The 27,293-nt window shown below is 43.5% G+C and overlaps 1 protein-coding gene across 7 annotated transcripts in view; it reads left to right on the top strand.

Annotated features, from left to right (window-relative positions):
* LOC122560324 (copine-1-like) overlaps positions 1-27,293 on the top strand; it is a 95,790-nt gene that overhangs the window by 49,789 nt on the left and 18,708 nt on the right. For 4 of the 7 annotated variants that reach the window (XM_043710934.2, XM_087994693.1, XM_043710937.2 and 1 more), the window contains 6 exons: positions 13,751-13,904; positions 18,479-18,658; positions 20,114-20,188; positions 21,051-21,122; positions 23,237-23,320; positions 26,162-26,251. In XM_043710934.2, coding sequence (XP_043566869.1) covers positions 13,773-13,904; positions 18,479-18,658; positions 20,114-20,188; positions 21,051-21,122; positions 23,237-23,320; positions 26,162-26,251 — 633 coding nt within the window. In that variant the 5' untranslated portion in view covers positions 13,751-13,772. Of the gene's footprint in view, positions 1-5,429; positions 5,485-6,364; positions 6,518-13,750; positions 13,905-18,478; positions 18,659-20,113; positions 20,189-21,050; positions 21,123-23,236; positions 23,321-26,161; positions 26,252-27,293 lie in introns of those variants that run through there. The other 3 variants (XM_043710936.2, XM_043710933.2, XM_087994692.1) reach the window with 3 other exon arrangements.

Here is a 27,293-nt window from a genome sequence, read left to right as displayed (position 1 = left end):
AAAAAAGAATTCCAATGATTCACAGCTCTCAAGAAAAAAAAACTTCCTTTTTTGGGGAAATCCTTCGTTTTTAAACAGTGATTTCCAGGCATAGATTCTCCAAGAAAAGTAAATACCCTTTTCACAAGATCCCACAGGACATTTTTATGCTTTAAGTTGTCTTAACTCCAGCAGATATAATCCTAATATGGCTAATCACTCCGGTTACCCAGGTACAAGACCTGTTATCCATTCCAGATATCTCTCTGAGAACTTTCCCTGATCTGCCTCCAATGAATCTACAATATTCCTTCAATAAGATGACAGTTACTGTCCACAGTATTCCAGACATGGTCTCAATGCCTTTGTAATTGAAGCATCGTTTCATTTTTTATTTGACTCACCCCATGATAAGCTATAACATCCCATTGGATTTCCTAATTATTTATTGTATTCACTTAATAACTTTTTGCAATTCAGGCATGATGACACTCTGATCCCTCTTCATTGCAGACCTCTGTAATTTCTCACCATTTAGACAATACATGTCGCTATTTTTGTTCTTTCTGCCAATATTTTACATATTTGCAACACAAAGTGGACTAGAGAAGTTTCACCAGCAATGCCTCATCCACATCCTCCAGAGCCAATGGTAAGATTATTCCACAAATACTAGTGTCCTCCTTGAAACCAATTCCACAGGCATTTGGGCAGAATTCCCACAATACCAGCTACAAAGGACTGGACACTGTCAGCCCAAATGATCGAAAAGTGTCTCTACCATGAGGTTGTCTTTTCTCAGCTCTCAGTTTGCTAGTATTAGATTAGATTACTTAGTGTGGAAACAGGCCCTTCGACCCAACAAGTCCACACCGCCCCGCCGAAGCGCAACCCACCCATACCCCTACATGTACCCCTTACCTAACACTACGGGCAATTTAGCATGGCCAATTCACCTGACCTGCACATCTTTGGACTGTGGGAGGAAACCGGAGCACCCGGAGGAAACCCACGCAGACACGGGGAGAACATTGCAAACTCCACACAGTCAGTCGCCTGAGGTGGGAATTGAACCCGGGTCTCTGGCGCTGTGAGGCAGCAGTGCTAACTGCTGTGCCACCGTGCTGCCCACCAGTGAAGGACAAAGAAAGCACATACCGGAACTTCAAGAGAATCTGGGGGCAGATATAAGTGTCATGGCCATCTCTAAGGAGGGGGTGCTGGGGAAACTGAAAGGTCTGAAGGTGGATAAGTCACTTGAACCTGATGGACTGCATCCAGAGTTCCGATGAAGATAGCTGAGGAGATTTTAGAAGCATTGGTGGTGATCTTTCAGGAATCATTGGAACCAGGGAGGGTCCCAGAGGAGTCATAGATTCATACTCGCACAGAAACAGACCATTCGATTGAAACAGACTATTCGATTAAACCAGTCCATGCTGACCATAATCCCAAACTAAACTAGTTCTCCCCTTGCCCCCTTTTCCCTTGGCCCATATCCCTCCAAGCATTTCTAGTTCATGTACTTACCTAAATGTCTTTTAAATGTTGTAACTGTACCTGCATCCACCACTTTCTCTGACAACTCATTCTACACATAAACAGAGAATGGTTTAAAAAAAAAAGTTACCACCTCATGTGCTTTTTCAGTCTTTCCCCTCACCTTAAAAATGTGCCCCCTTGTTTGGAATGCCCCCACCCTGGGGAAAAGACCCTTGCTGTTCACCTTCTCTATGCCCCTCATAATTTTATAAACCTCAATGAGGTCACCTCTCAACTTCCTAAGCTCCAGTGGAATAAAAAGATCCCAGCTTTTCGAGTCTATTTTTATCTTGCAAATGCTCCATTTCTGGCAACATCCTGGTAAATCTTTCCTGAACCCGCCGTTTAATAACATCCTTGCTCTAAGCTGGAAAATGGCTAATGTCCCAGCCCTGTTTAGGAAGGGAGGGAGGCAGAAGATGGAAGTTACAGACTGGTTAGTCTGTGAAGATCTCCTTGATGCATGGCATATTAACATGGATGACTGAGAGGAGCTTTCTACCAATCATTCAAAATGACAACAGCTGATCCATCAAACTGCTGTGAGCCCAAATGTCTTTATGAGATGGAGCAATTAATGAGGAGGAAAGAACACCATCCTGTCCTCCAGATTCCAGTACATCATGAGACTTTATGTCCCACGCCTCAGAAAATCTGTGGGCTGGGAGTCAGCCTGTTCACTCACAGGCAAAAACATTTTAAATTGAAAGAAAGCCACTTACACAAAGGAACATAAATTAATGACATGGGGGACACTAATTAGGAATTGACTTATGTCCACAACTCATTACACAACTTGTACACAATTACTACAGTGAACTACAATAGGAACAATGTTGGCAAATTGTTACTTATAAATTACACAACACTGCATTCAAGAGTGACAGCATTTCAAAGGCATTTAATTGGTTGTACTGTACTTTTAGAGGTGCTTTTTTTAAAAAAGTTCATTCATGGGACATAGGCATCACTGGCTAGGCCAGCATTTATTGCCCATCCCTAAATGCCCAGACAGCAATTATTGCTCTCCCTCAGGAGTGATGTATAGGCCAGATCAGTAAGGACAGCAGATTTCTTTCCATTAATGATCCCGATGGGTTTATCTGACAACGGATTCATGGTCATCATTTGACTCTTAATTCCAAATTTCTTTATTGAATTCAAATTCCACCAGTGGCCAAGGCAGGCTTTGAACCTGACGCTCCAGAACATTACACGGTCAGCATGGTGGCACAATGGGTAGAAACAAAATTGCTGGAAAAATAGGTTTTGCGTCATGATTTAGAACGCATTTCAGCTCCAGTGAACCTCCTTCAGAACTGAAATGAAGGAAGGATCACTGGATTTGAAACATTAACTCTGATTTCTCTCCACAGATGCTGCCAGACCTGCTGGGCTTTTCCAGAAATTTCTGTTTTTGTTTCTGATTTCCAGCATCTGTATTGCTTTCTGGTTTTTTGTTTGACACAGTGGTAAGCTGGGTCTCTGGATTAGTAGTCATACAGCATCGAAACAGACCCTTTGGTGTAATTCATCCGTGCTGGCTAAGTTTTCCAAATTAAACTAGTCTAGTGTTTTTCCAGCACCACATTTTTCAACTCTGGTCTCCAGCATCTGCAGTTCTCACTTTCTCCTAAACTAGTCTAGTGACGATACCACATTTCCTCCCCAAATTTGGAGCAGAACAAGAAATATAATCTTCAGATGTGAATCTAGGCTGAGGGTTGATAGTGAAAGAAGTGAATATGAGAACAAAGAAATAGCTGAGGAACTGGTTAATAACTTTGCATCAGTCTTCATGGTGGAAGACACATACCAGAAATGGGGAGTCGGGGGACGGATGAGTGTAATGATCATCACCTAAGGGGAAGATGCTAGGACAGTTGAAAGGTCTGAAGGTGGATAACTCACCTGGAGCAGATGGACTATACCCCAGAGTTCTGAAGGAGATAGCTGAGGGGATGTAGGGGGATTGGACAGTGATCTTCAGAAATCACAGGAGTCAGAGAGAGTCCTGCAGGACTGGAAAATGGCTGATGTAACACCCCAGTTTAAGGGAGGGAGACAGAAGACCGGAAACTATAGGCCGTTTAGCCTGACCTCGGTTGTTGGGAAGATTTTAGAGTCTATTATTAAGAATGAAATTGTGGAGTACTTTGAAGTGCTGAATCAATGTGACGCCTTCAAGGACAGATAATGCCTGACAAATCTGTTGGAATTCTTTGAGGAGATAACAAGCAAGGTAGGCAAAGGAGAGCCAGTGGACAGGATCTATTTGGATTTCCCGAAGGTGTTCTGCAGGGACCTGGACAAAGGAATTGAGGTTACTGTTGCTAATTTTGCAGATGACTCAAAAGATAAGAGGGACAGGTAGTGTTGAAGTGTGGAGGCTGCAGAAGGATTTAGACAGACTGGGAGAGTGGGCAGAGAAGTGGTGGATGGAATGCAATGTGGGAAAGTGTGAAGTTGTGCATTTGGGAGGAAGAGTAGAGGCATAGACTTTTTTCTAAATAGGGAAAGGCTTTGTAAAACTGAAGCACGAAAGGTCTTGAATTCTAGTTCATGATTCACTTTAGGTTAACATGCAGGTTCAGTTTGTGGCTAAGAAGGCAAATGCAATGTTAATGTTTATTTCAAGAGGGCTAGAATACAAGAGTAGAGACATACTGCTGAGGCTGTATAAGTCAGGCTGCATTTGGAATATTGTGAGCAGTTTTGGGCCCTGAATCTAAGGGGGTGATGTTCTGGTGTTGGAGAGCTTCCCAAGAATGATCCTGGGGATGAAGGGTTTGTTAAGAGGAGTGATTGTGGACTCTGGGTCTGTACTCAGTGGAGGTTAGAAGGATGAGGGAGGAATTTGATTGAAGCTTGCAGAATACTGAGGGGCCTGGATAGAGTGGACATGGAGAAGATGTTTCCACCAGTAGGAGAGACGAGGACCCGAGGGCACTGCCTCAAAGTGAAGGGATGACCCTTTAGACCGGAGATGAGGAATTTCTTTAGCCAGAGGGTGGTGCCTCTGTGGAACTAATTGCTGCAGAGAGCTGTGCAGGACAAGTCATTGAGTGTATTTAAGACAAGAGATAATTTCTTGATTAGTAAGGGGATCAAGGGTTATAGGGAGAAGGCAGGGGAATGGGGTTGAGAAACATAACAGCCACGATCGAATGGCAGAGCAAAGTTGATGGGCCGAATGGCCCACTTCTGCTTCAGTATCTTATGTAGGTTTTTTTTTAATGCAAGTGTTCAGGGATTTTATAACACATATCTCTGGAGCGGGTGGGACCTGAACCCGAAGTGATTATGAATGTTAGCTGGTCCTTGCTAAATCAGCATCTGCAGCACAGCTTAGTTTTAGTTCTCTGTTACAGATCTAAAGTAATTAAAGAAAGATGCTAAAGAAAGTTACAGACCTGATTCCTAAATGCAGAAAGGAGTGATTGTGCAGAGTGTTTGAGAACAGGATTGAGGGCCCTGTGTATCATGTATAGTGTTTGGGATTGTGTGTAGAAAGTGCAGTGTGGAAGTTGGGTGTTTGGGGCTATCTGTGACAGTCTCTCTGTGATGATCTCTTTGTCTTTTTGCTATCTTTCTGTGTGTGTCAGTATTCCTTGCCTGTATGTGACACTCTATCTCTGCCTGAAACTGTCAGTGATTGCCTGTGACTCTAAGTGTATCTCTCTCTCTCTCTCTTTCTGTCAGTGTCTTTTTCTCTCCCCATGTGACTGTCAGTGAATGTCTCTCTCTCTCTCTGTGCTCACACCCAAATTCCAGCAAGGCGGAATTCCCTGATTCTGGCTACGTTTTCTGATTGACATTGAAATGGATCAATGGCTGGGATCCCTGTCTGGGAGGTCAGCCAATCACTTTGGGGAGGGTGGGAGGGTTTGGTGTGTATCAGTCTGGAGCTGGGAGGCGGTTGGTGTGGGAGAGATTCACGATACAGTGTCCCTGAGTACCGCAGTGAGTATCCCACTGAGACACTGACAGCGAGGGTTCCGTCCAGTGTCCCACAGGAGCTGCCCCCTGGTTGATCCCTATCGGGCAGGGGGAGATTCCAGAAAGTCTCTGCTGTTATTGTTGTGTAGCTAAAGTCTGTTGTGTTCTTTTTTGTAATGTTATGGTGTTGTTGAGAAATGCTGCAAAGTGTGAGTGAATTGCTGCTGACGGGGTGGAGTAATGCCTGCAGGGGTGGGGGACGCTGTGTATTCAGCACTGTCCTGGCTCTCGGGCACAATTAGCTCGACCTTCTGCACAAACCGAGCTTGTTTCTGAAGTGGGGGTTGTGTCTGATTGAAATGGAGAAGGCATACAGCAGCAGTGAAACATTTAGTGAAACTTGGATTCTCGGGATTGTTATGCCAGTAAGATTGTTACCACGGTGCACCCAGTTTGTTACAGCTGGAACTTGTAGCAGCCTGTCGTACATAGTGCTCCACCCTCCTGTGTACTGAGTACTCTGAAAAAGGGTCACTGGACTCGAACTGTTTCTCTCTCCACAGATGGTGCCAGAGCTGCCGAGTTTCTCCAGCAATTTGTTTTCGTTTCAGAACTACAACGACCACAACCCTTTTTTTTTATTTTACTGATTTCAAAATGTTCTCCTGTTTTCTCCATGATCTAATTCCTGTGGCTCCCTTCTCCTCAAGGTCCACACTCTGATTTCCATTTGCTTACCAACTTCCCTTGAGACAGAAGATTTGCCTTCAGCTTCCACTTAGCACAGTCCAGGTTGACACACTGGCACTACTGAGGGAGTGCTGCACTGTCAGCAATACAGTCTGCCTGCTGAGATTTTAAGCCATGTCCTTCTCTGCCCCTTCAGCTGGATGCTAAAGATTCCACAGCCATTATTGGAAGAACATGACAGCTCCACATGCAAATTAGCAGCCATGTTTGTCTACATATGTGACTACATTGAATGTATTTCATTGAAACATAGGAATCAGGAGCAGGAATACAGCATAAGTGACCAACACTGTGCACAGTCCTCTAGGTATGGTCTCATCAGGCTCTATAATTGAAATATCACCTCCTACTTCCATATTAATTTCCCCTCTCAATAAATAACATCCTGTTAGCATACCTAATTACTTCTGGTGCCTGCATACTAACCTTACGCAATTTAAGCACGAGGATACCCAGGTTCCTCTGCATCTCAGCTGTGCAATCTTATATTATTTAGATAATATGCTGTTTTTAGTCTTCTGCCAAAATGGACAAGTTTGCATTTTTCCACATTATGCTCCCATCTACCATGGTTTTGCCAGCTCTTGTAACCTGTCTTTACAGCCTCCTTTATGGCCTGTTCACAACTAGGTTTCCAATGAATCTTCGTCAGCAAATTTCAAAAATGATTCATTGGTTGTGTTACCAAGAGGGTGTGGAAGGTGTTTTATTATTTGAGCTGCTTTTATTGTTAAAATCCTTTTAAAGGAGTTTTCAAAAATGATCAAGTACTTCTTTTTGTCACCACCTGAATGTTTCATACGTTTTGCGTTGTGTTCACTAAGTCTCCGAGAATATGCTATGGGTTGTTAATCCTCCAAAAAATGCTGAGCAATTTAAAGAATCTCAAAACCATAGGAGATGATTCAGCCCGTCATTCCTGTGTTACCCCCTTTTTTGGGGGCAAACTGATTAATTCTCCTGTGCTTCCTCTTTGTAGCACAGTAGTTTTTTTCTCCCTTCAAGTTTTTATCTGTTGCCTATTTTGAATGTTCCTCATATCCTTTGCATTGCAGGTTAATGAACAAATGGTTGAGCAGTGGTTTGTCAGATATTTTGGTATTTCTGAATCACAGTCACCTTTTAAATCTGAAACCTATTATCCCATGTTCCCTAGTTCAGCCCAGCAGCCTGAGTGCATGGTTTGAGAACTAATTATGTGTTTACCGTAATTGAGATTCTTTCCCTTCTAACTTTATCCTTAAGACATTGAGCACAGTAAACTAGTTGTAAGCAATGTAATTTTTTTTTAAAAAGATGTTTCCAGTTACTGGTTTACCTCCGTTGCCAATTCCTCATACTTTGAATAATGAATCTGTCAGACATTTTGTGTAGGAGTCTCTTTGAAGACAGGCAGTGAGTAATGCAGTATCAACAGGGCGTGCCCGTTTTGTCTGCTCATCGCTGTTTTGAACTGTGTATGACCAGATTAATCCATGCAGCATAGGACTCTGGAGCGAAGTTTAGAGGGTATTTTACAAATGGGAATTGGCCTGTAAATGTTGTTGATGTGCAAGGTGCAACTGTGATGATTGTGTGGAGTTCTGATAAGGCTTTTGGCAGGATTTATAATGGAGGAAGGGGGTCTAGGTTTGCAGAGCAAATTATTGCTCTCTACTGATTGTGACCTGATCTGCAAGGAAATTAATAGAAAAAAAGCAGATGACCAAATAATTACTTTGGCTGATCTCTGCATTCCGAAAACTAGTCTACATAGCACAGTTGAGTGACTTGCAGTTTGACTTTAGGATCCAGTTTCACTGGTGTTTTTCAAGGGGAGGAATCACAATGAGTTATGAGACTGGATCTTCAATGTTCATTTAATGGGAGTCCAGCTGGGACATTACACTAGTGAAGCTGTCCTGTATGGTTTCTGGAGCCTGTTCCCTGGCATGGTCTGTTGGACAGAGCGGGAGGGAGCTTGCTGTCATTAAATGTTGTGTTTTCTCAGGGTTGCTGACTTACCCAGCTGTTTGTTTTATCTATTGACTCCTGATTTGAATCTGCAGTTTTACATTGTTGATTTAATGTTTCACTTTGAAGTGCAGGTTGAGCAGTCTCAAATCTCCAAGCTTATTTTAGAGCCCTCACCATAAAGTGCCTTCTTTTTCATCTGCCAAGGCCTGGCTTTGGGTGTTTCACTTTGGATGTGTGCTGGGTCTCAGCTTTTCATCATATACACCACTAACAGAGAAATGGAGAGTTTTAGTTCCAGGTTTTTAGTTGACACGAAAATATTAAAGATAAAATAAGGTGTGTCAGTGGAGAGCAGCAAATTACAAAGTACAGAAAGTGAATGGGCAAAATTGCAGAAATTAAACTTCAACATGGGATGGGAGTTTTGAGGGAGAATGTGGACCATCCATTTTGGATCCAAGAAAGATATTTTGGAATATATTTTCGTGTTGAGAGACTAGTTGCTGTGAAAGTACAATGGAATTCACTGTCCATCATAAACTATGATTTGGAGGTGCCAGTGTTGGACTTGGGTGGACAAAGAAATCACATGACTCCAGGTTATAGTCCAACAGATTTGTTTGAAATCTCAAGCTTTCAGAGCACTGCTCATTTGTCAGAAGACTTCACCTGATGAAGGGACATCACTGTGAAAGCTTGTGATTTCAAATAAGCCTGTTGGACTATAACCTGGTGCTGTGTGACTTCTGACTTCAAAACCTAATGAACAGGTAGGAAAAAAATCCACATGGCCATGTGAAAGTAGCTGAAAATCTGGAAAGGGTGGAAATGATAATGTTTTAGCTGCACAGAGCCTCAGACAGATCATGTCTGGAGACCATAAACTCTCGGAGAAGTATTAGGCCATTCGGCCCATCGAGTCTGCTCAGCATTTGATCATGGCTGATATGTTCCTCAAGGAGTAAGGTGTTTCATTCCCATCACTGACCTTAACATGGGTGGATTAACCTTCTGAGGTCAATACTCCTGTAGGTACAATGCAGATCCACCAGAACAACACTGGGCTTAAGATTAGATTAGATTACAGTGTGGAAACAGGCCCTTCGGCCCAACAAGTCCACACCGCCGAAGCGCAACCCACCCATACATTTACCCCTTACCTAACACTACGGCCAATTCACCTAACCTGCACATCTTTAGACTGTGGGAGGAAACCGGAGCACCCGGAGGAAACCCACACAGACACTGGGAGAACGTGTAAACTCCACACAGGCAGTCTCCAGAGGCGGGAATTGAACCCGGGTCTCTGGCGCTGTGAGGCAGCAGTGCTAACCACTGTGCCACCGTGCCGCCCATATGGGTTAGAGTTTTTGAATGGTTGGTGGAGTGGGCCATCAGTCATTTCACATTCTTATTGAGTGAGGCAGTTTCTCTCACGGACTAAATTGGGGTCTCCTGCTTGCACCAGTGAAATGGGTATTCCTCAGGTGAATCTAGACAATGGATGTCTCTGTATGTTGTTAGCTAGTGGATACTACATCTCTCTCGCTCTCACTATTCTTTCCTCTTGTCTGTGAAGTTTGAGGCTTTAAGTTAGCTCATTCTTGTCATCCCTCAACTGTGTTTGGACATTCGAAAGTCGCACAGCCCCTCAGAATTGAAACTGTTCACTCTAAAGAGTGCTGCTTTGTTTAATATATAGGCACACTCTAAGGCCCATCATAAGCAGCTCCAATAATAATTTCCTGTAAGTGAGCATCCAGAGTTACTTTTGAACTGCTGATCACACCACCTCCTTGTCCATCAGGAAAGCTGATACCCAGCAAACATACCTGACAGTGGGGAAACACCGGCAGATATCACAGTGCGTTCTAGTCCATACTTGGCTTCAGATAGAGCTCCTTGAACTTTCACTGGTGGTTTGCAAATGAAGGAAAAACTTGGATTTATGTTCGTAATGTTCACAGCCTCAGGATATAGGCCCATTACCATTGAATAGAGATCAGTATAGGAAACGTAATATGAGATTTGTACGTGGCTAGATTCCACAATGTGGGAACCTTCTTAGTAGGTGTACAACCAGGTCAAAGTGCAGGGAGAAGTATGAGCTGACACTTCAAACAATATGTTAATGACCAGATGACTTTTTAAATTAAAAAAATGAGAGAATGGCAGGTGCTGTAAATCAGAAACAGAAATTGCTGGAAAAGCTCAGTAGGTCTGGCAACCTCTGTGGAAGGAAATCAGAGTTAACGTTTCAGGTTCAGTGATCCTAAGTTAACTCTGATTTCTCTCCACAGATACTACCAGACCTGCTAAGTTTTTCCAGGAATTTCTGGGTTTTTTTCCTCTCTCTGATAATGATTAGATTAGATTCCCTACAGTATGGAAACAGACCTTTAGCCCAACAAGTCCACACTGACCTTCCGAAAAGTAACCCACCCAGACCCATTTCTCTACATGTACCCTGACTAGTGCACCTAACACTATGGTTAGCATGGCCAATTCGCCTGACCTGCACACCTTTGGGTTGTGGGAGGAAACCGGAGCACGCAGATGCTGGGAGAAATTGCAAACTCCACACACTGTGACCTGAGGCTGGAATTGAACCTCGGTCCCTAGCGCTGTGAGGCAGCAGTGCTAACCACTGAGCCAGCCCTGCTGGAGTGAAAGCCCTGTTCTTTAAAATAGCGCCTGGAATAACCTGTCAGACAGGACAGGTGAGGCCTGCATCCAATTTCTCTTCTGAAAGACAGCACTTCCGACAAGGACGGCTCTCCCTCAGTACCATGCAGGGCATACCTGCCTTGTGTCTGGGCTGGGAATTGAACCCATGACTGCTGACTTGAATCAAGAGCACTGTTTACTAATTTGCAGCTGATGCTTAGCCTACATTACAATCCAGTCCATCACAGGAAAGCCTGTTGGCTCATGCATAATACATGTTTTGTTAAATAGATCATTGGACTGGTTTAATTAAGAGCAGGAATTGGTGATTCAACCTCTTGCGCGGTCTTTTGAGTTAGATGGTGGCCAATCTGTGAGCAATTCCATTAGTCTGCCTTTTGATCCTCCTTCCACAATACCTTTGTGCAATGGAAATCCATCAGTCACACCCTTGAATGCTCTCAGTGACCACACTCTGTAGGAGTTAAAATTCCACCTGCCTTTGTGTGGAAATAGGAAGAATGTTTCCTCCTTAGCTTTGACCTGGTAGTGCATGCAGTCAGAGGTTTCTCACTACTAATTAGTATGAATTATTATGGCAGTAATGTAAAGTTTCTATCATTTTTCATTGCGCGTGAGCAGTAAATACCACTTATTTTAGTGATTTGTGGTTGTGGGTGTCATTGGTGAGACCAATATTTATTGCCAGCCATATTGTCCTTGAGAAAGTGGTGGTGAGCAGCTGCTTTAAACTGCTGCAGCCCATGTGTTAAAGGTAGACTCTCAGTACTGTTAGGAGAAAGTGAGGACTGCAGATGCTGGAGAGTCAGTCAAAAAGGGTGGCGCTGGAAAAGCTCAGCAGGTCAGGCAGCATCCGAGGAGCAGAGTGGTGCTGGAAAAGCATAGTGGGTCAGGCAGCATCCGAGGCCTGACCTGCTGTGCTTTTCCAGCACCATTCTAATCTTGACTCTAATCTCCAGCCTCTGCAGTACCCACTTCTGCCCAGCATCCAAGGAGCAGGAGAGTCAATGTTTCAAGCATAAGCCCTTCATCAGGAATGTAGAAGGGGAAGGGGGGATGAGAGAGAAATGTGGGTGTGGGGCTGGAGGAAGGTAGGTGGGAATGCGATATGTGGGTGTAATTGTGATAGGTGGGGACATTGGAGCCTATAGGTAGGACAAGTCAGGAGGGCGGTGCTGAGCGGAGGGCGGATTGGATCTGGGGGCAGGGGAGATTTGGAAACTAGTGAAGTCCACGTTGATTGCATGTGGATGAAGGGTCCCAAGGTGGAAGAGGTGGTGTTCATCCTTCAGTTGGTGGGTGGCTGGAATTTGGCGGTGGAAGAGGCTCAGGACTTGCATGGCCTTGGGAGAGTGGGAGAGGGAGTTGAAGTGGTTGGCTTGATTGCAAAATTGAATGTTGTGCTGTAAGGACACCAAGGTGAGGGCCCATGGTGTTCGAGGTGAGCTACTGGTATGGATTGAGGATTGGCTGTCTGACAGAAGGCAGAGATTTGGGATAAAAGGTTCTTTTTCGGAATGGCAGCCGGTGACAAGCGGTGTCCCGCAGGGTTCAGTATTGGGGCCGCAGCTGTTCACATTATATATTAATGATCTGGATGAAGGGACTGGGGGCATTCTAGCGAAGTTTGCCGATGATACAAAGTTAGGTGGACAGGCAGGTAGTACTGAGGAAGTGGGGAGGCTGCAGAAGGATCTGGACAGTTTGGAGGAGTGTTCCAGGAAATGGCTGATGGAATTCAATGTGAGCAAATGCGAGGTCTTGCACTTTGGAAAAAAGAATAGAAGCATGGAAAACTTTCTAAACGGTGAGAAAATTCATAAAGCCAAAGTACAGAGGGATCTGGGAGTGCTAGTTGAGGATTCTCTAAAGGTAAACATGCAGGTTGAGTCCGTGATTAAGAAAGCGAATGCAATGTTGTCAATTATCTCAAGAGGGTTGGAATATAAAAGCACTGTTGTGCTACTGAGACTTTATAAAGCTCTGGTTAGGCCCCATTTGTGTCCAGTTTTGGTCCCCACACCTCAGGAAGGACATACTGGCACTGGAGCGTGTCCAGCGGAGATTCACACGGATGATCCTTGGAATGGTAGGTCTAACATGTGAGGAACGGCTGAGGATCCTGGGATTGTATTCATTGGAGTTTAGAAGATTAAGGGGAGATCTAATAGAAAGTTACAAGATAATACATGGCTTGGAGAGGTTGGACGCTAGGAAATTGTTTCCGTTAGGCGAGGAGACTAGAACCCGTGGACACAGCCTTAGAATTAGAGGGGGTCAATTCAGAACAGAAATGCGGAGACATTTCTTCAGCCAGAGAGTGGTGGGCCTGTGGAATTCATTGCCACAGAGTGCAGTGGAGGCTGGGACGCTAAATGTCTTCAAGGCAGAAATTGATAAATTCTTGATGTCACAAGGAATTAAGGGCTATGGGGAGAATGCGGGTAAGTGGAGTTGAAATGCTCATCAGCCATGATTGAATGGCGGAGTGGACTCGATGGGCCGAATGGCCTTACTTCCGCTCCTATGTCTTATGGTCTTATGGACAAGAGAAGGAGCTAGGTATTATTCTGGTCTCCTGAATGAGTATTGACCCCAGGCGGTTACAGAATAAACAATTGGAACATTAATCATTTTGTAGGCTTGAGAATTCTTGTAAGTTTGAGGCTGCAGGTGCAGACTGTATATTAAGTGATTTTAATTTTCCAACATTTGCAGCAAGGTGGGGATAAAATGCAATCTATAGGTAAATTTCACATGACCATTCATTTTTTTTTCCTGATAATTCAGTGATTTGAATGAACCTGGTAAGAGAACCAACCGTATTTATGATTGTTGTGGACTTTTCACCTGTATACCAATGGCCTTTTTAATAATGTTTTTTCTTCTCTTTAAGAACGTTCAGTCGTTTCTCCAAGATGGCACATTGTGTGACAAAAGTACAGTTGACCATTTCCTGTGAGAATTTGATGGACAAAGATGTTGGTTCAATGTCAGACCCACTATGTGTTTTACTTCAAAACACTGAGGCAGGCGACCAGTGGATGGAGGTAATGCTGTCTTTGAGGTACCCTTTGGGAGTTCTGAAGTGATTTGGAATAAGTAGCATGCTCTCACTTTGTAAGGTTTTATTCCATTAAAATCTCATAGTCCTTCAGTGACTAAAATAGCTTTGCATTTATATAGAGCTATTTGGGTAGCAAAACCCCTCCAACTCCTTCAGCAATATTTGTCAAACAAACTATGATATCAAGCCCCATAAGGGATTTTAGGGCAAGTGACTAAAACCTTGGTCAAAGAGGTAAATTTGAGGGAGCACTTCAAGGAGGAGAGTTGTGGAGATCTATAAGCAGGATCTCTTGGTGTTTAGGACCTTGGCACCAAGAAAAATCAATGCACAGGCCTCTGGATGGGTTTATGGAAACTGTTTGGTGGGGTTGTGCAACCTTTACCCACGCAGTTAACAGTATCTATATTTAGGGTTTCCTCATGACCTCTTTGCAATGTACTTTTCTACCAATCTTTGTACGATCAGAAAGTTTAGCAATTATACCTCTGGTACCTTCATCCAAATCATTGATCTAAGTTGTAAAAAGTCGAGGTCCCAGCACTGACCCCTGTGACAGATCACTCTGGATGTAGGTTTGCTCGTTGAGCTGGAAGGTTTGTTTTCAGACGTTTCATCACCATACTAAGTAACATCTTCAGTGAGCCTCCGGATGAAGCACTGGTGGTATAGCCCGCTTTACATTTATATTTGGGTTTCCTGGGGTTGGTGATGTCATTTCCTGCGGTTACATTGTTTCCTGTGTGATGTCATTTCCTGTTCTTTTTCTGAGGTGGTAAATGGAGTCCAAGTCAATGTGTTTGTTGATAGAGTTCTAGTTGGAATGCCATGCTTCTGGGATTTCTCGTGCGTGTCTGTGTTTGGCTTGTCCGAGGATGGATGTGTTGTCCCGGTCAAAGTGGTGTCCTTCCTCATCCGTATGTGAGGATACTAGTGAGAGAGGGTCATGATAGCGAGTTTTGAGAAGATTTGTAGCTCAGGTTGAAGTTCTGGATGTAGGTTTGCTCACTGAGCTGGGAGGTTCGTTTTCAGATCTTTTCATCACCATACTAGGTAACACCTTCAGTGAGCCTCTGGATGAAGCACTGGTAGTGTAGCCCGCTTTTGGCAGACTGTGTTCATTAGGTGCCCATTTCTCAGCAACAAACCCAAACAAGCAGACAAAACGCTTGTCTACTTACTGTGTCAGGAAATTCTCCTGCACATATTGGACAAAACCTGATCCATCTAATGTACTCAAACTATAGTATTTCCAGTTAATATTTGGAAAGTTAAAGACCCCATAACAACTACCCTGTTACCCTCGCTCCCATCCAGAATGCTTTGATTTTCTTTCCTCTACATCTCTGGAACCATTCGGAGACCTACAGAAAACTCCCAAAAGGGTGACCTCTCCTTTCCTGTTTCTAATGTCAGCCCATACTAACTCAGACTCACTTTCTGCCACTGTAATGCTGTCATTGACTAGCAATGCCACACCTTCCCCTCCTTTATCATCTTCCCTGTTCTTACTGAAACATTTAAATGCCAGACCCTGCAATGACCATTCCTGTCCCTGCTCTACACTTCTCCAAAATGGCCACAACACCGACGTCCCAGGTACCAAACTATGCTGCATGTTCACCCAACTTATTCCAGATGTTCCTGGCTTGAAGTTCTTTGAGAAGGTGATCAAACAGGTGGATGAGGGTAAAGCGGTTGATGTGATGTATGTGGATTTCAGTAAGGCATTTGATAAGATTCCCCACGGTAGGCTATTGCACAAAATATGGAGGAATGGGATTGAGGGTGATTTAGCGGTTAGGATCAGAAGTTTGCTAGCTGAAAGAGGGTGGTGGTTGATGGAAAATGTTCATCCTGGAGTTCACTTGCTAGTAGGGTACCGCAAGGATCTGTTTTGGGGCCACTGCTGTTTGTCATTTTTATAAATGCTGTACGTAAGGGTGTAGAAGGATGGGTTAGTACATTTGCGGATGATACGAAGGTCGGTGGAGTTGTGGATAGTGCTGAAGGTTGTTGCAGGTTACAGAGGGACATAGATAAGCTGCAGAGCTGGGCTGAGAGGTGGCAAATGGAGTTTTAATGCAAAAAAGTGTGAGGTGATTCACTTTGGAAGGAGCAACAGGAATTCAGAGTACTGGGCTGGTGGTAAGATTCTTGGTAGTGTAGATGAGCAGAGAGATCTCGGTGTGTCCATGTACATAGATCCCTGAAAGTTGCCAGGTTGATAGGTTTGTTAAGAAGGCATACGGTGTTAGCTTTTATTGGTAGAAGGATTGAGTTTCGGAGCCACGAGGTCATGTTGCAGCTGTACAAAACTCTGGTGCACTTGGAGTATTGCGTACAGTTCTGGTCACCGCATTATAGGAAGGATATGGAAGCTTTGGAAAGGGTTCAGAGGAGATTTATGTAGATGTTGCCTGGTATGCAGGGAAGGTCTTATGAGGAAAGACTGAGGGACTTGAGGCTGTTTTCGTTAGCGAGAAGAAGGTTAAGAGGTGACTTAATTGAGACATATAAAATAATCAGAGGGTTAGATAGGGTGGACTGTGAGAGCCTTTTTCCTCAGATGGTGATGACTCGCATGAGGGGACATAGCTTTAAATTGAGGGGTGATAGATATAGGAGAGATGTCAGAGATTAGTTTCTTTACTCTGAGTGCAGTAGGGGCATGGAATGCCCTGCCTGCAACAGGAGTAGACTCACCAACTTTAAGGGCATTTAAATGGTCATTGGATAAATATATGGGTGTACATGCAATAGCGTAGGACAGGTAGGCTTCAGATTGGTTTCACAAATTGGCGCAACATTGAGGGCCAAAGGGCCTGTACTGCGCCGGAATGTTCTATGTTCTATTTTAAAACTTATTCAACAAAGACGTAAAATTCTCTTAACCTATTAAATTGTATTACGCAACTATAAATGTTTAAGCCTCAACCTCCGCACACCCCCCCTCCAAACCGGGCTCCCTGCAGACTGCCCACATAACAATAAGTCCAAACAATCTCCAGCATCACAATCTGCAATCTGACTGTCATAAAATCCAGGCAGGTTCTCTGCAGTAAAAAAGCCCCCTGTGACGACTAAGCAATGCCTTTTTAGAAAACAAGTTCCAGTGTCCTTTCATTGACCTCTAAGTATAATCCTGGTGTCCAGAATCCTTCAAAGCACGCAAACATTAAATGTGACGTGTCTTTGTAATGATGCACCATAATAATGTGTTTATATGGCTTCTAACCTTTCCCTGTGACAGATGTAAACTGGCCTGTAATTTCCTGTTTTCCTCCTGGAATAAAGCAAGGTGGCAGAAAGCATTTGCTATCTTCCAATCTAATGGAACCATTCCCGAATCTAGGGAGTTTTGGCCATTAGAACCAATGCCATAGCTGTCTCACTGGCCAGTTCTGTGAAGACTCCAGGATGAAGCCAGTCAGACCCCAGATGCATGTCAGCCCACAACCCCGTCAACATACTCGCTATATAAATGTCATCATAGTCCTACCAGATCTTCGAGGCTGCTCTTTAATTACAGATGACTGATGGTGGTTTAACCTGAGGGTCACCATGCCTCAGGCGAGGAGTGGTTGAGAAAGAGAGCCTTTCATGGTAACCTCAGCCATTGCAAGAATTGACGCCACTCTATTGGCTTCACTCTGCATCACAAACCAACCGCCTAGGCAATTGAGCTAACCAAACCCTGATTACCTTTACTTTTATTTACTCAGTACAACTTCCCTGGTGATATTTTCTTCAGTGTCTTACACTTTCTGATTTGAATTTCTGTGATGTTACTTATATCATCTTGAGGGAAGACCAATGCAGAATTCTGGTTCAATTCACCTACCATGTCCTTATTTATTAATTTTGACACCTTTAATGTCCTGAAGAACTTAACAGACAATTATTTACTGTTGAAAATATGGAAACGTGGACCTAATTTATGCACAGCAAGCTCCTACAGATAAATTAAAGTTGAAAACTCTGGCACTGGAAAAGCACAGAAGGTCAGGCAGCTTCTAAGGAGCAGGAGAATTTCCTTCAGCAGAAAGGGCTAATGCCGGACACATCGATTCTCCTGCTCCTTGGAAGCTGCCTGACCTGCTGTGCTTTTCCAGCACCACACTTTTTGATTCTGATCTCCGGCATTTGCAGTCCTCACTTTCTCCTAGACAGAAATTAAATACAGGACTAAGTCATTGGCACTTGGATAACGATCGAATGTTAAAGTGTCAAAGACATCAGAAAATTCCTCTGCTTTTTTAATATGTATTGTGATCTTTCAAATTCTTTTGAGAGGATGGAAGAGGCTTTGGTTTAATGTCTTTGATTTAAAGATGACACCTCCTACAGAACAGTACTCCCTTAGCACTGTTTGGAGTTGGCCAGTTCAGAGTGTGTACTCAAGGGCTTTTAGACTCTGAAATGAGCAAGCTGCCCTGTGAACCAAGACTCTCACTGAATAAAGACCATGTTACAGCATCTCAGCAGGACAGACTTGTTATTTTGCCTTTAATGACAAATGGTACATGACTAATTCCACTGGTCTCTGACCCACAGCTGGACCGAACAGAGAGGGTTAAAAACTGCCAGAGTCCCCAGTTTGCCAAGAAGCTGGAGGTGGATTATTTCTTTGAGCGTGTGCAGAAACTGAAGTTTGGCATTTACGATATTGACAATAAATCCACAAATCTGAGTGATGATGACTATCTGGGAGGAGTTGAGTGTACACTGGGCCAGGTAAGTACCTTTGTGTTTGACTCCTTTACCTTCAGGGATCCTGCGTTTACTGCCTGTCGTCCTTCATTTGTATGTGGAAAATCCCAACAGGACTGTCTCTCTAATATCCTCATTTCTACCTTCCTACCTTTCCCCCATAACCCTTAATTCCGTCACTGATTAAAAATGCTTATCTCAGCCTTGAAAATACTTAATGACCCAGCCTTGACAGTGCTCTGTTGTAAAGAATTCCACAGATTCACACTCTTCTAGGAGAAGAAATTCCTCCTTATCTCTGTCTTAACTGTGCAGTCCCTTATTCTGATGTGCTGCCTGGTCATAGATTCTACAGGGACAGCAACCTCTCTACATCCACCCTATCAAGTTCTCTAAGAACTTTGTGCGTTTCCTTTAAAATCTCCTCTGATTTTTTTTGAAATCCAGGGGATACAAGTCCAACCTCCCCACCCACTCACTTTAGAAGGGAATCTCTCCATACCCAGGATCAACCTGATGCACCATCTCTAGCCTGTTTCCACTGCTCAGTATACCTCTCCCTAGATAAGGCAACCAAAACCATTCAGTATTCCAGCTGTAGCCTCACTGGTGCCTTCTATAGTTTTTCGCTCAACCTCCCTACTTTATATTGCATTCCTTTTGAAGTAAAGGCCAACATTCCATTTGCCTTCCCTATAACCTGCTGAACTTGGAATCTAGTATCTTAATGATTCATTGGTGAGGACTCCATCCCTTTGGGCTATAGCTTTCTGCAGTCTTCCTCTATTTAAATAATATTCAGCTCCTCCATTCTTCCTGCAAAAGTGCATGACCTCGCACTTCCCTACATTACATTCCATCAGCTGAGTTTCTGCCTCCACCTAATCTATTTACATCTGTCTGTAGAGTCTTTGACATCCTCACCACTCGTCATCCTGTCTGCAAAGTTGGTGATAATATGACAGCTGTCAATTCACCATAAAATTCTGTTATTTTCTGAGGTATCAGGAGTTGAGAACTATGGGGAGAGTGTGAAACTGAGTGATTAGTTTGGAATTGATGCAGAGCTAAGGGGGGGGAGAGAGAGAGAGAGAGAGGGAGTAGTTTGGGATTGTTGCAGGATTATCAGGGAGAGAGAAAAGGGGATGAGTTTGGGATTGGTGCAGGGTTATCAGGGAGAGAGTGAGACAATGGGGTTAGTTTGTGATCTATGCAGGGCTATGATGAGACAGTGATGTTAGTTTAGGATTGGTGCAGGGTTATGAGGGGGTGAGAGAGAGAGAGATGAGGTTGGGATTGGTGCAGGGTTATCAGGGAGAGCGTGAGACATTGGGGTTAGTTTGTGATCGATGCAGGTCTATGATGAGACAGTGATGTTTAGGATTGGTGCAGGGTTATTGGGTGGGGGGGCGAGAGAGAGAGAGGAGTTTGGGATTGGTGCATTTTCTGTTCCACTCACCCTTTTCCCGTACCTTTCAGATTGTCTCCAGTAAGTCATTCACTCGGCCTCTACAATTGAAGAAGGGGAAGTTGGCTGGAAAAGGGAATATCACTGTAAGTTAACCTTCAACCCAGCATCCTTTCGCCTTGCCCCCTGCAAATGCAAAATACTTCCATATGGACTTCAGGTTCTCTAGATCGCTTCTGTTCTTTCATCTGCCCAGATGAGGAGAGATAGGGTCCTTGCTGCAGCATGGGTAGTTAGTTGGAAATGTGGAACCTACAATATCCTTGTCTCCGTTTGGCTGCGGAACAATCAGTCAAGGCAGTGGGTTATCTTGAGTCAATATGTAGCATATTTTAAAGCCTTTACATTCTTTTTAATACAGTATAAACATTCAAATAATACAATCTTATCAATTGATTAGAATTTCATTTGTAGTGGCTATGAGAGCTAGGTCTTTAACCTGAATAGATTGGATGATGAGTGTGTTTAGCTGCTTATCTCTGGAACCTGATTCGACTCTGCTTAAAGTAAAAGGGTAGAAGTTCACTGAGGCCTGTCCACTCTTGAAATCTAATTCATGAAAAGTATCAGCTTGCAAGCTAAATGGAGTCTGCAATCCAAGAGTTTAGAAGGCAGTTAGTGATAAATGCTGATGAGGTTTGCAATGTGTTTTTTGAGACAATGTAGAGGGAGCTTTATACTGTCCCCTATCAAACATTCCCAGGATAGGAACAGCGTGGGGTTAAATACAGAGTAAAGCTTCCTCTACATTGTCCCCATCAAACACTCCTAGGATAGGGACTGCATAGTGTTAGATAAAGTATAGAGGATCTTTACTCTATCTAATGGACCACGTTGGATACTTTGAATAAACTCCTGACAGAGCATGTGCCAAAACATCCTGCAAGATCCCATTGAGACTTTGAGTTTTCAATTCTGGTGTGGTGCTTTTTTTGTGTCTATGCTCAGGTAGTAGCTGAGGAGATCCGGGATAAACGGTCTGCAGTTCTACAACTGGAAGCAAGAAACCTGGAAAATAAGGTGCTAAACATTCTCTGTCGAGTATTTGTGCTGGAGCTAACCTTTCACTTCAGTTGCAGCTACGTGAGGAGACAAGTTTACAATACACGGTTCTGTGGAATATGAGATTGTAATTGATGATTGTAATGTGTGTGTCATTTGAGAACGAGGAATGTACAATGGGAGAGGCCTTCCTGGTCAACCCAATAAGTAAAAGTAGGAAGCTTCCAGATCTGTTTCCTGCAAAGGTGCAAGACCTTTCCTAGTCCACTGGATTACTGATGGGGGCTGGCCATAAAGACGACCCTGAGCTGATTGATCCCATCCTGAATTCAAATGTTCTCTTCCCTACAGTTGTTTCCTTTGGGATGTGGGTGTCAGATTTACTGTCCATTTCTAATTACCCTGGAGAAGGCGATAGTGGTGGTGATCTGTCACCTTGAACCATTGAAACCATTTGTGCGGGGATGCCCATAGTGCTTTTGGAAAGGGAGTTCCCAGAGTGTGTGTTTTGGGTGTGATATAAAAGGTCTTTTGTTTCTTTGTGTCACATTTTAAACTAATAATCATTGCTGCATTGTTTCACAAGCCATCACAAGATCAATTTGCCTGACTGACCACTACTCGGGACAAATGCCATTCAGGCCAGGTTATATTATCAACGGGAAGTGACTCTGTTGTAACCGACGTAAACCCAGCTGACATCCACTGGACAGTCAGATCCCAGACAGAAACTTGACTTGATGTTCATTTGTTTTGGTTTTAATGAATTGTTCTCTCATAAGAACACAGACATGAAATGCTGCAGATTTTACTTTCACAGCAAAATGTAAATATATAACAAAAGGCTGGTAGCTAAAATAGAATAATCTAGACTAACAACTTGTAATTCAAATATTTTAAACATGCAGTAAAAGCATAATCACATTAATCCCAAAACATTCTTTTATAAGTTGAAATGAAACAAAACTGCTTCATATAATACCCAAAACAACCCTAAAACAGTTTGTATGATGCATGCACCTGTATCAAAAATCTAAGTAAGTTTGAGTTGCTTGCGACTTCACCTTTTAGACTCTTAACTGTGATAGCTTCTTCTTGGAATGACCACACACCTGAGCTTCACTGGGCTCAGCTTTAAGTAGCTTCAGGGTTTTTATCTCAACACTTCTGATCTGGGACTAACGTAGCCTGTTCCCTTCAAGGTAACAGATTAATTGTATCTGTCGGCCCCTTCTCGGGGGCAGTATTGCAAACAGCCATCCAGTTCGATAAATTTCTCAAGCTCAAAATTACACATCGAAATGTAAGAAATAAGCACAGGAGTAGGCCATTCTGCCCCTCAAACTTGCTCTGCCATTCAACGTGATCATGGCTGGTATGGACCTGGCATCAACTTCTCTTTCATACCAGTGAAACTAGAAGTCGCTCCCCCTCAGCTACAGGCATTTCCCTTAACCTTAAACAAAAACAGATTCCAGAACAAACACACACGTCTTTGATGCCCCGTTATTTACCAGGCTGGTCCATGAAACAATATAACCAAAAGACAATTTAGTAATGCACCAAGTCCATTCACTCTACAGCCAGTCTTCAAAAGCTAATTAATTGCCATGGTTACAGAAATACTTACAAGTTAAAAATTGACTTCAGATAGAGAAAAACCTACAGGTCACATTGCTCAAACCCTGCTCAACCAATCTGAAGGCTGTCTTTAGGTAGTCTTAACTCTTGATGACATTAGGTTTCAAAATAATAATCTCTCTGCTTTGAAAAGCAACATTATCTTGCACAGCTAAAAATGTGCGCACATGATTTTTCCAAGCTGCAAAACTCTCCCAGCATCTCAACTGTCCCAGACTTCTATTTCCTTACAAAGTCCAAAAGAAAAAAAATGGTCCCTTAATAGCTCCAAGTCAAGGTAGTCCAGGTCGTTGCATCTGCTCCTTCAGGATGGTAGTGGTTGTGGGTTTTGAACATGCTGCTGAAGGAATCTGTGTGAGTTGTTGCACTGTGTCCTGTAGATGGAACATTCTGTTGTCACTGGGTGGGATGCCAATAAAATGTGCACATGAAAGTTAATTGGAATATTTTGCAATATTTTGTTTGGTGAACTTTATTTTTACCTTTTAAAGGATTTCATGGGGAAATCTGATCCATTTCTGGAGCTCTACAGGCAGGGAGATGGTGACAAATGGCAACTAGCTTACCGATCAGAGGTAATGACATTTTAATCTAACCAAAACAACGTGTAATGTTCCCCATTGATACAAGCTGCTTGACTCAGATTGCCTGTGCAGACACTCTCAGAGAGAATTGACCCACTCTGTTTCCCTTCAATTCTTCCTTCCATTACATATAGATAGCTGTATATAGTACATGTTTTGTGTATAAATATATAGATTAGCATTCTGTTGCATTAAAATGTTCTGAAAGTCTGAAAAACTACTTTTTACTTTAATACTGATGAGAGGTTTGGGTGAGTAACTGAAGATACTGTTGGAAATAGAACAAATAACATTACAGCGCAGTACAGGCCCTTCAGCCCTCGATGTTGTGCTGACCTGTGGAACCAGTCTGAAGCCCACCCAACCTAAACTATTCCAATTTCATCCATATATTTATCCAAAGACTATTTAAATGCCCTTAAAGTTGACAAGTCTATTATTGACCATGGGGTTGAGCATTGTGTAACGGGTAGTGGAGTGACTTTGTTTTGTTTATGTAGCTTTGCTCTCTGCTTTTACCATTATCATTTGACCTGGTGAGAAACTAGTCCAGGTAGGCTTTTCTGGGTTGCTGTCTTGGAGGTTCAAGGTTCAAGAGTTATAGAGTCATACGGCATTGAAGCAGGCCCTCCTGCTTACCCTGTCTACGCCGATCAACAAAAACCAGCTACCTGCACTTGGTCCATAGACTATTAAACCCCGGTATTTTAAGGGCCCATCCAGATGCTGCTTAAATGTTGTGGGAGTACCTGCCTCCACCACTCTGTCAAGCAGCACATTACATATTGCTACCACATTTTGGAGGAAAACATTTCTCCTTAGACATGTCTACCATAGGGAAAATATTCTCTCAGTCTACTCTGTCGATGCCTCGCATCAAACTGATCTCTGGTCTGGAATTACCTTGACCAAGATCTTTGTATTCTCATTACCCCTAGGAGAGGTCCCAGAGGGCAGGTGAATAGCTAATGTTGTTCCTCTGTTCAAGCAGGGAAATAGGGAGAATTCAGGAAACTATAGACTGATGATGGTCACGTTGGTGGTCGGGAAGCTGTTGGAGAGAATTCTTTGGGATAGGATTTACGAGCATTTTAGAAAAGCATGGATTTAATCAGGAACAGTCAGCATTACTTTGTGCTGACTTGACTGACCACCTTTGTCACCTCAAAAAAGTCATTAAGGGTACGGCAGTGGATGTTGTTTACATGGATTTTAGTAAGGATTTCAACAAGGTGTCTCATGGTAGGCTCATCCAGAAGACTAAAATGCATGGGATCTACGGTGACGTGGCTGCGTGGATTCAGAATGGGTTTGCCCATAGAAGTCAGAGGGTATAGGTGGAAGGATGTTTTTCAGGCTGGAGGTCTGTGATGGTTGGGTTTCTGCAGAAATCCATACTGGGACCTCTGCTATTTGTGATACATATAAAACTGACTTTGATGAAAATGTAGATGGTTGGGTTAGTAAGTTTGCAGACGATACAAAGATCGGTGGAGTTATGAATCATGTAGACAGTTTGTCAAAGGATACAGCGGGATATGGATCAGCTGCAGATGGTGTTTAATCTGGTGAGTGTGAGGTGCTATGCTTTGGGAGATCAAATGTTAAGGAAAAGTATACAGTTAATGGCAGGACCCTGAACAGCATTGATGTACAGAGGGATCTTGGGGTTCAAGTCCATTACTCCCTGAAAGTGGCCCCACAAGGAGACAGGGTGGTAAAGAAGGTGCACGGCATGCTGCCTTTATTGGTCGGGGAATTGAGTACAAGAGTCAGGATGTCGTGGTGCAGCTTTATAAGATTTTGGTTAGGCCACACTTGGAATATTGTGTTCAATTCTGGTCACCACATTACAGGAAGGGTGTGGAGGCTTTGGAGATGGTGCAGAAGAGGTATATCAGGATGCTGCCTGGATTAGAGGGTATGAGCTACAAGGAGAGGCTAGAAAAACTCAGGTTGTTTCCTCTGGAGCAGTGGAGGCTGAGGGGAGACTTGATGGAAGTCTATAAAATTATGAGAGGCATAGATAGAGTTAAGAGTCAGAATCTTTTTCCTAGAGTTTAAAACTGCCAACCTGTCTGATCCTTTCACATTAGGCAATCCCAGTTAATGTTAGCATCATTGAAATCCTCTACAACTATAACCTTGTTTCTCTCTCACCTTTCTGTGATTGACCAATACAGTTACTGCAGAGCTGTAGCTTGGGATGGGCACTCTGTGGTTTGAGAAGTCACTGGACTGGTTGCCAGTGAAAACCAGCAGTTCCAGTTCAGCCAGTTACTTAAAGTTCAGCTTCAGGGCCTTCCTAACCATCCCCACAGATGCTAAATTGGATTTCCAGCACCGATATGGACTGTTCACTAACAGGGATGAGAGTCTCAAGTTACGTGGATATGGTGAAGTTGAAACTGTTCTATTTGGAGCAGGGATGTTTATGGGGGGAGAGAGTGCGGATGTAGTGACTGGAATTAATCAAGTCATTAGGGAAATACAGTTCTATTGACAGGCAATATGAAGGCACAGTTACAAAGTAACTGATAAAAGAACCGGAAGTGATTTTGTTTTTGTACTCCGTTGTGATCTGGAGTGCATCCCTGAGACAGTGATGGGAACAGACTTAATACCGTTCAAGAGAGATTTGGATGAAAGTTGAAGGATAAATATTTTCAGTACTGAGGAAAGAGGAGGAGTACTGGGTTGCTCTATCAAGAGTTAGCACAGACGTAACGTGCTGAATGGCTTCCTGTTCTGATTGTTGCTTCTTGCAGGGAAGGATGTCAACACTGGTTCTGATGTTCTAACAGCATTCTCTTCCTCTACTGTTGGTTGCAGGTTATTAAGAACAATCTGAATCCGAACTGGAAGCCTTTCTCTGTCTCTTTGCAGTCGCTGTGTAACGGAGATATGCAGAAGCCCATTAAGGTACAGCTGCTGAGTCCTTTCTGTGGAGCATTCCCAAGTTTCCAGGTGGTTCTGTTTGGGAGCTGGCCCCTTAAGCAGTGCAGGAATTTAAATCTGTGCCCAGTGACTGGGGAGCTACTGGCAGGAAATGGACACTTCAATGGAGCTGTAACTGGAGGATTTCATTTATTCAGAGTGTGGTGCTGGGAAAGCACAGCTGGTCATCCGAGGAGCAGGAGAGTTGAAACATCTGGCATAAAGCCTTCATCAGGAATCGAGATTCTCCTGCAATCAGGTCGCCTCCAGCCCCACGCTCTTTGACTCTGATCTCCAGCATCTGCAGTCCTCACTTTCTCCTGACCAGTTAATGCATCTATTTAAATGATGTGGTGTTATGCTGTCCTCTGTTTACCCAGTTCCTTGGATATTTCATGCTCTGAGTCACGGGAGCAAGAGGAAGCAATTCTGCCCCTCAAGCCTGTTCCAGCACACAGTGAAAGCATCTGTACTTTAATGCCATCTCACCTTGGTCCAGGTTACACATCAAAGATAGGAGAAAGTGAGGGCTGCAGATGCTGGAGATCAGAGCTGAAAATGTGTTGCTGGAAAAGCGCAGCAGGTCAGGCAGCATCCAAGGAACAGGAGAATCGACGTTTCGGGCATAAGCCCTGAAGTTGCTTTTCCAGCAACACATTTTCAGCACACATCAAAGATACTCTGGATTGTGGATATTTAAAGCTTTTGAAGTGCAGTTTGTCTGAATGGTTACCTGAGCCTCCGGTATAAAGCCCACCAGCCTGCTCCCAGCTCCTCTGTTAGCTCCTGTTGGAGCTGGCTGCACACTAGTTGTTGTTTCTGTGGTTCTGGGCAGTGATTTACAGAGGGGCAGAGCAATGTAAGAAGTGAGGATTTAAATTCTGAAGGGGCTGGGTAGGATTGGTGCTCAGAGATTGTTTACGCTGGGCAGGAAATCCAAGATCCGGAGCCCAGGCCTCAGAGTCATTTCAGACTGGGATGAGAAGTCTCTTTGCTGACTGGGTTGTGAATCGTGTACATTCGATAC

Source organism: Chiloscyllium plagiosum, unplaced genomic scaffold (genome assembly GCF_037043375.1).
Source record: "Chiloscyllium plagiosum isolate Xiang-an unplaced genomic scaffold, Cpla_swu_hap1 HiC_scaffold_15, whole genome shotgun sequence".
Lineage (NCBI taxonomy): Eukaryota > Metazoa > Chordata > Chondrichthyes > Orectolobiformes > Hemiscylliidae > Chiloscyllium > Chiloscyllium plagiosum.
This window is presented reverse-complemented; position numbering and strand designations above follow the sequence as displayed.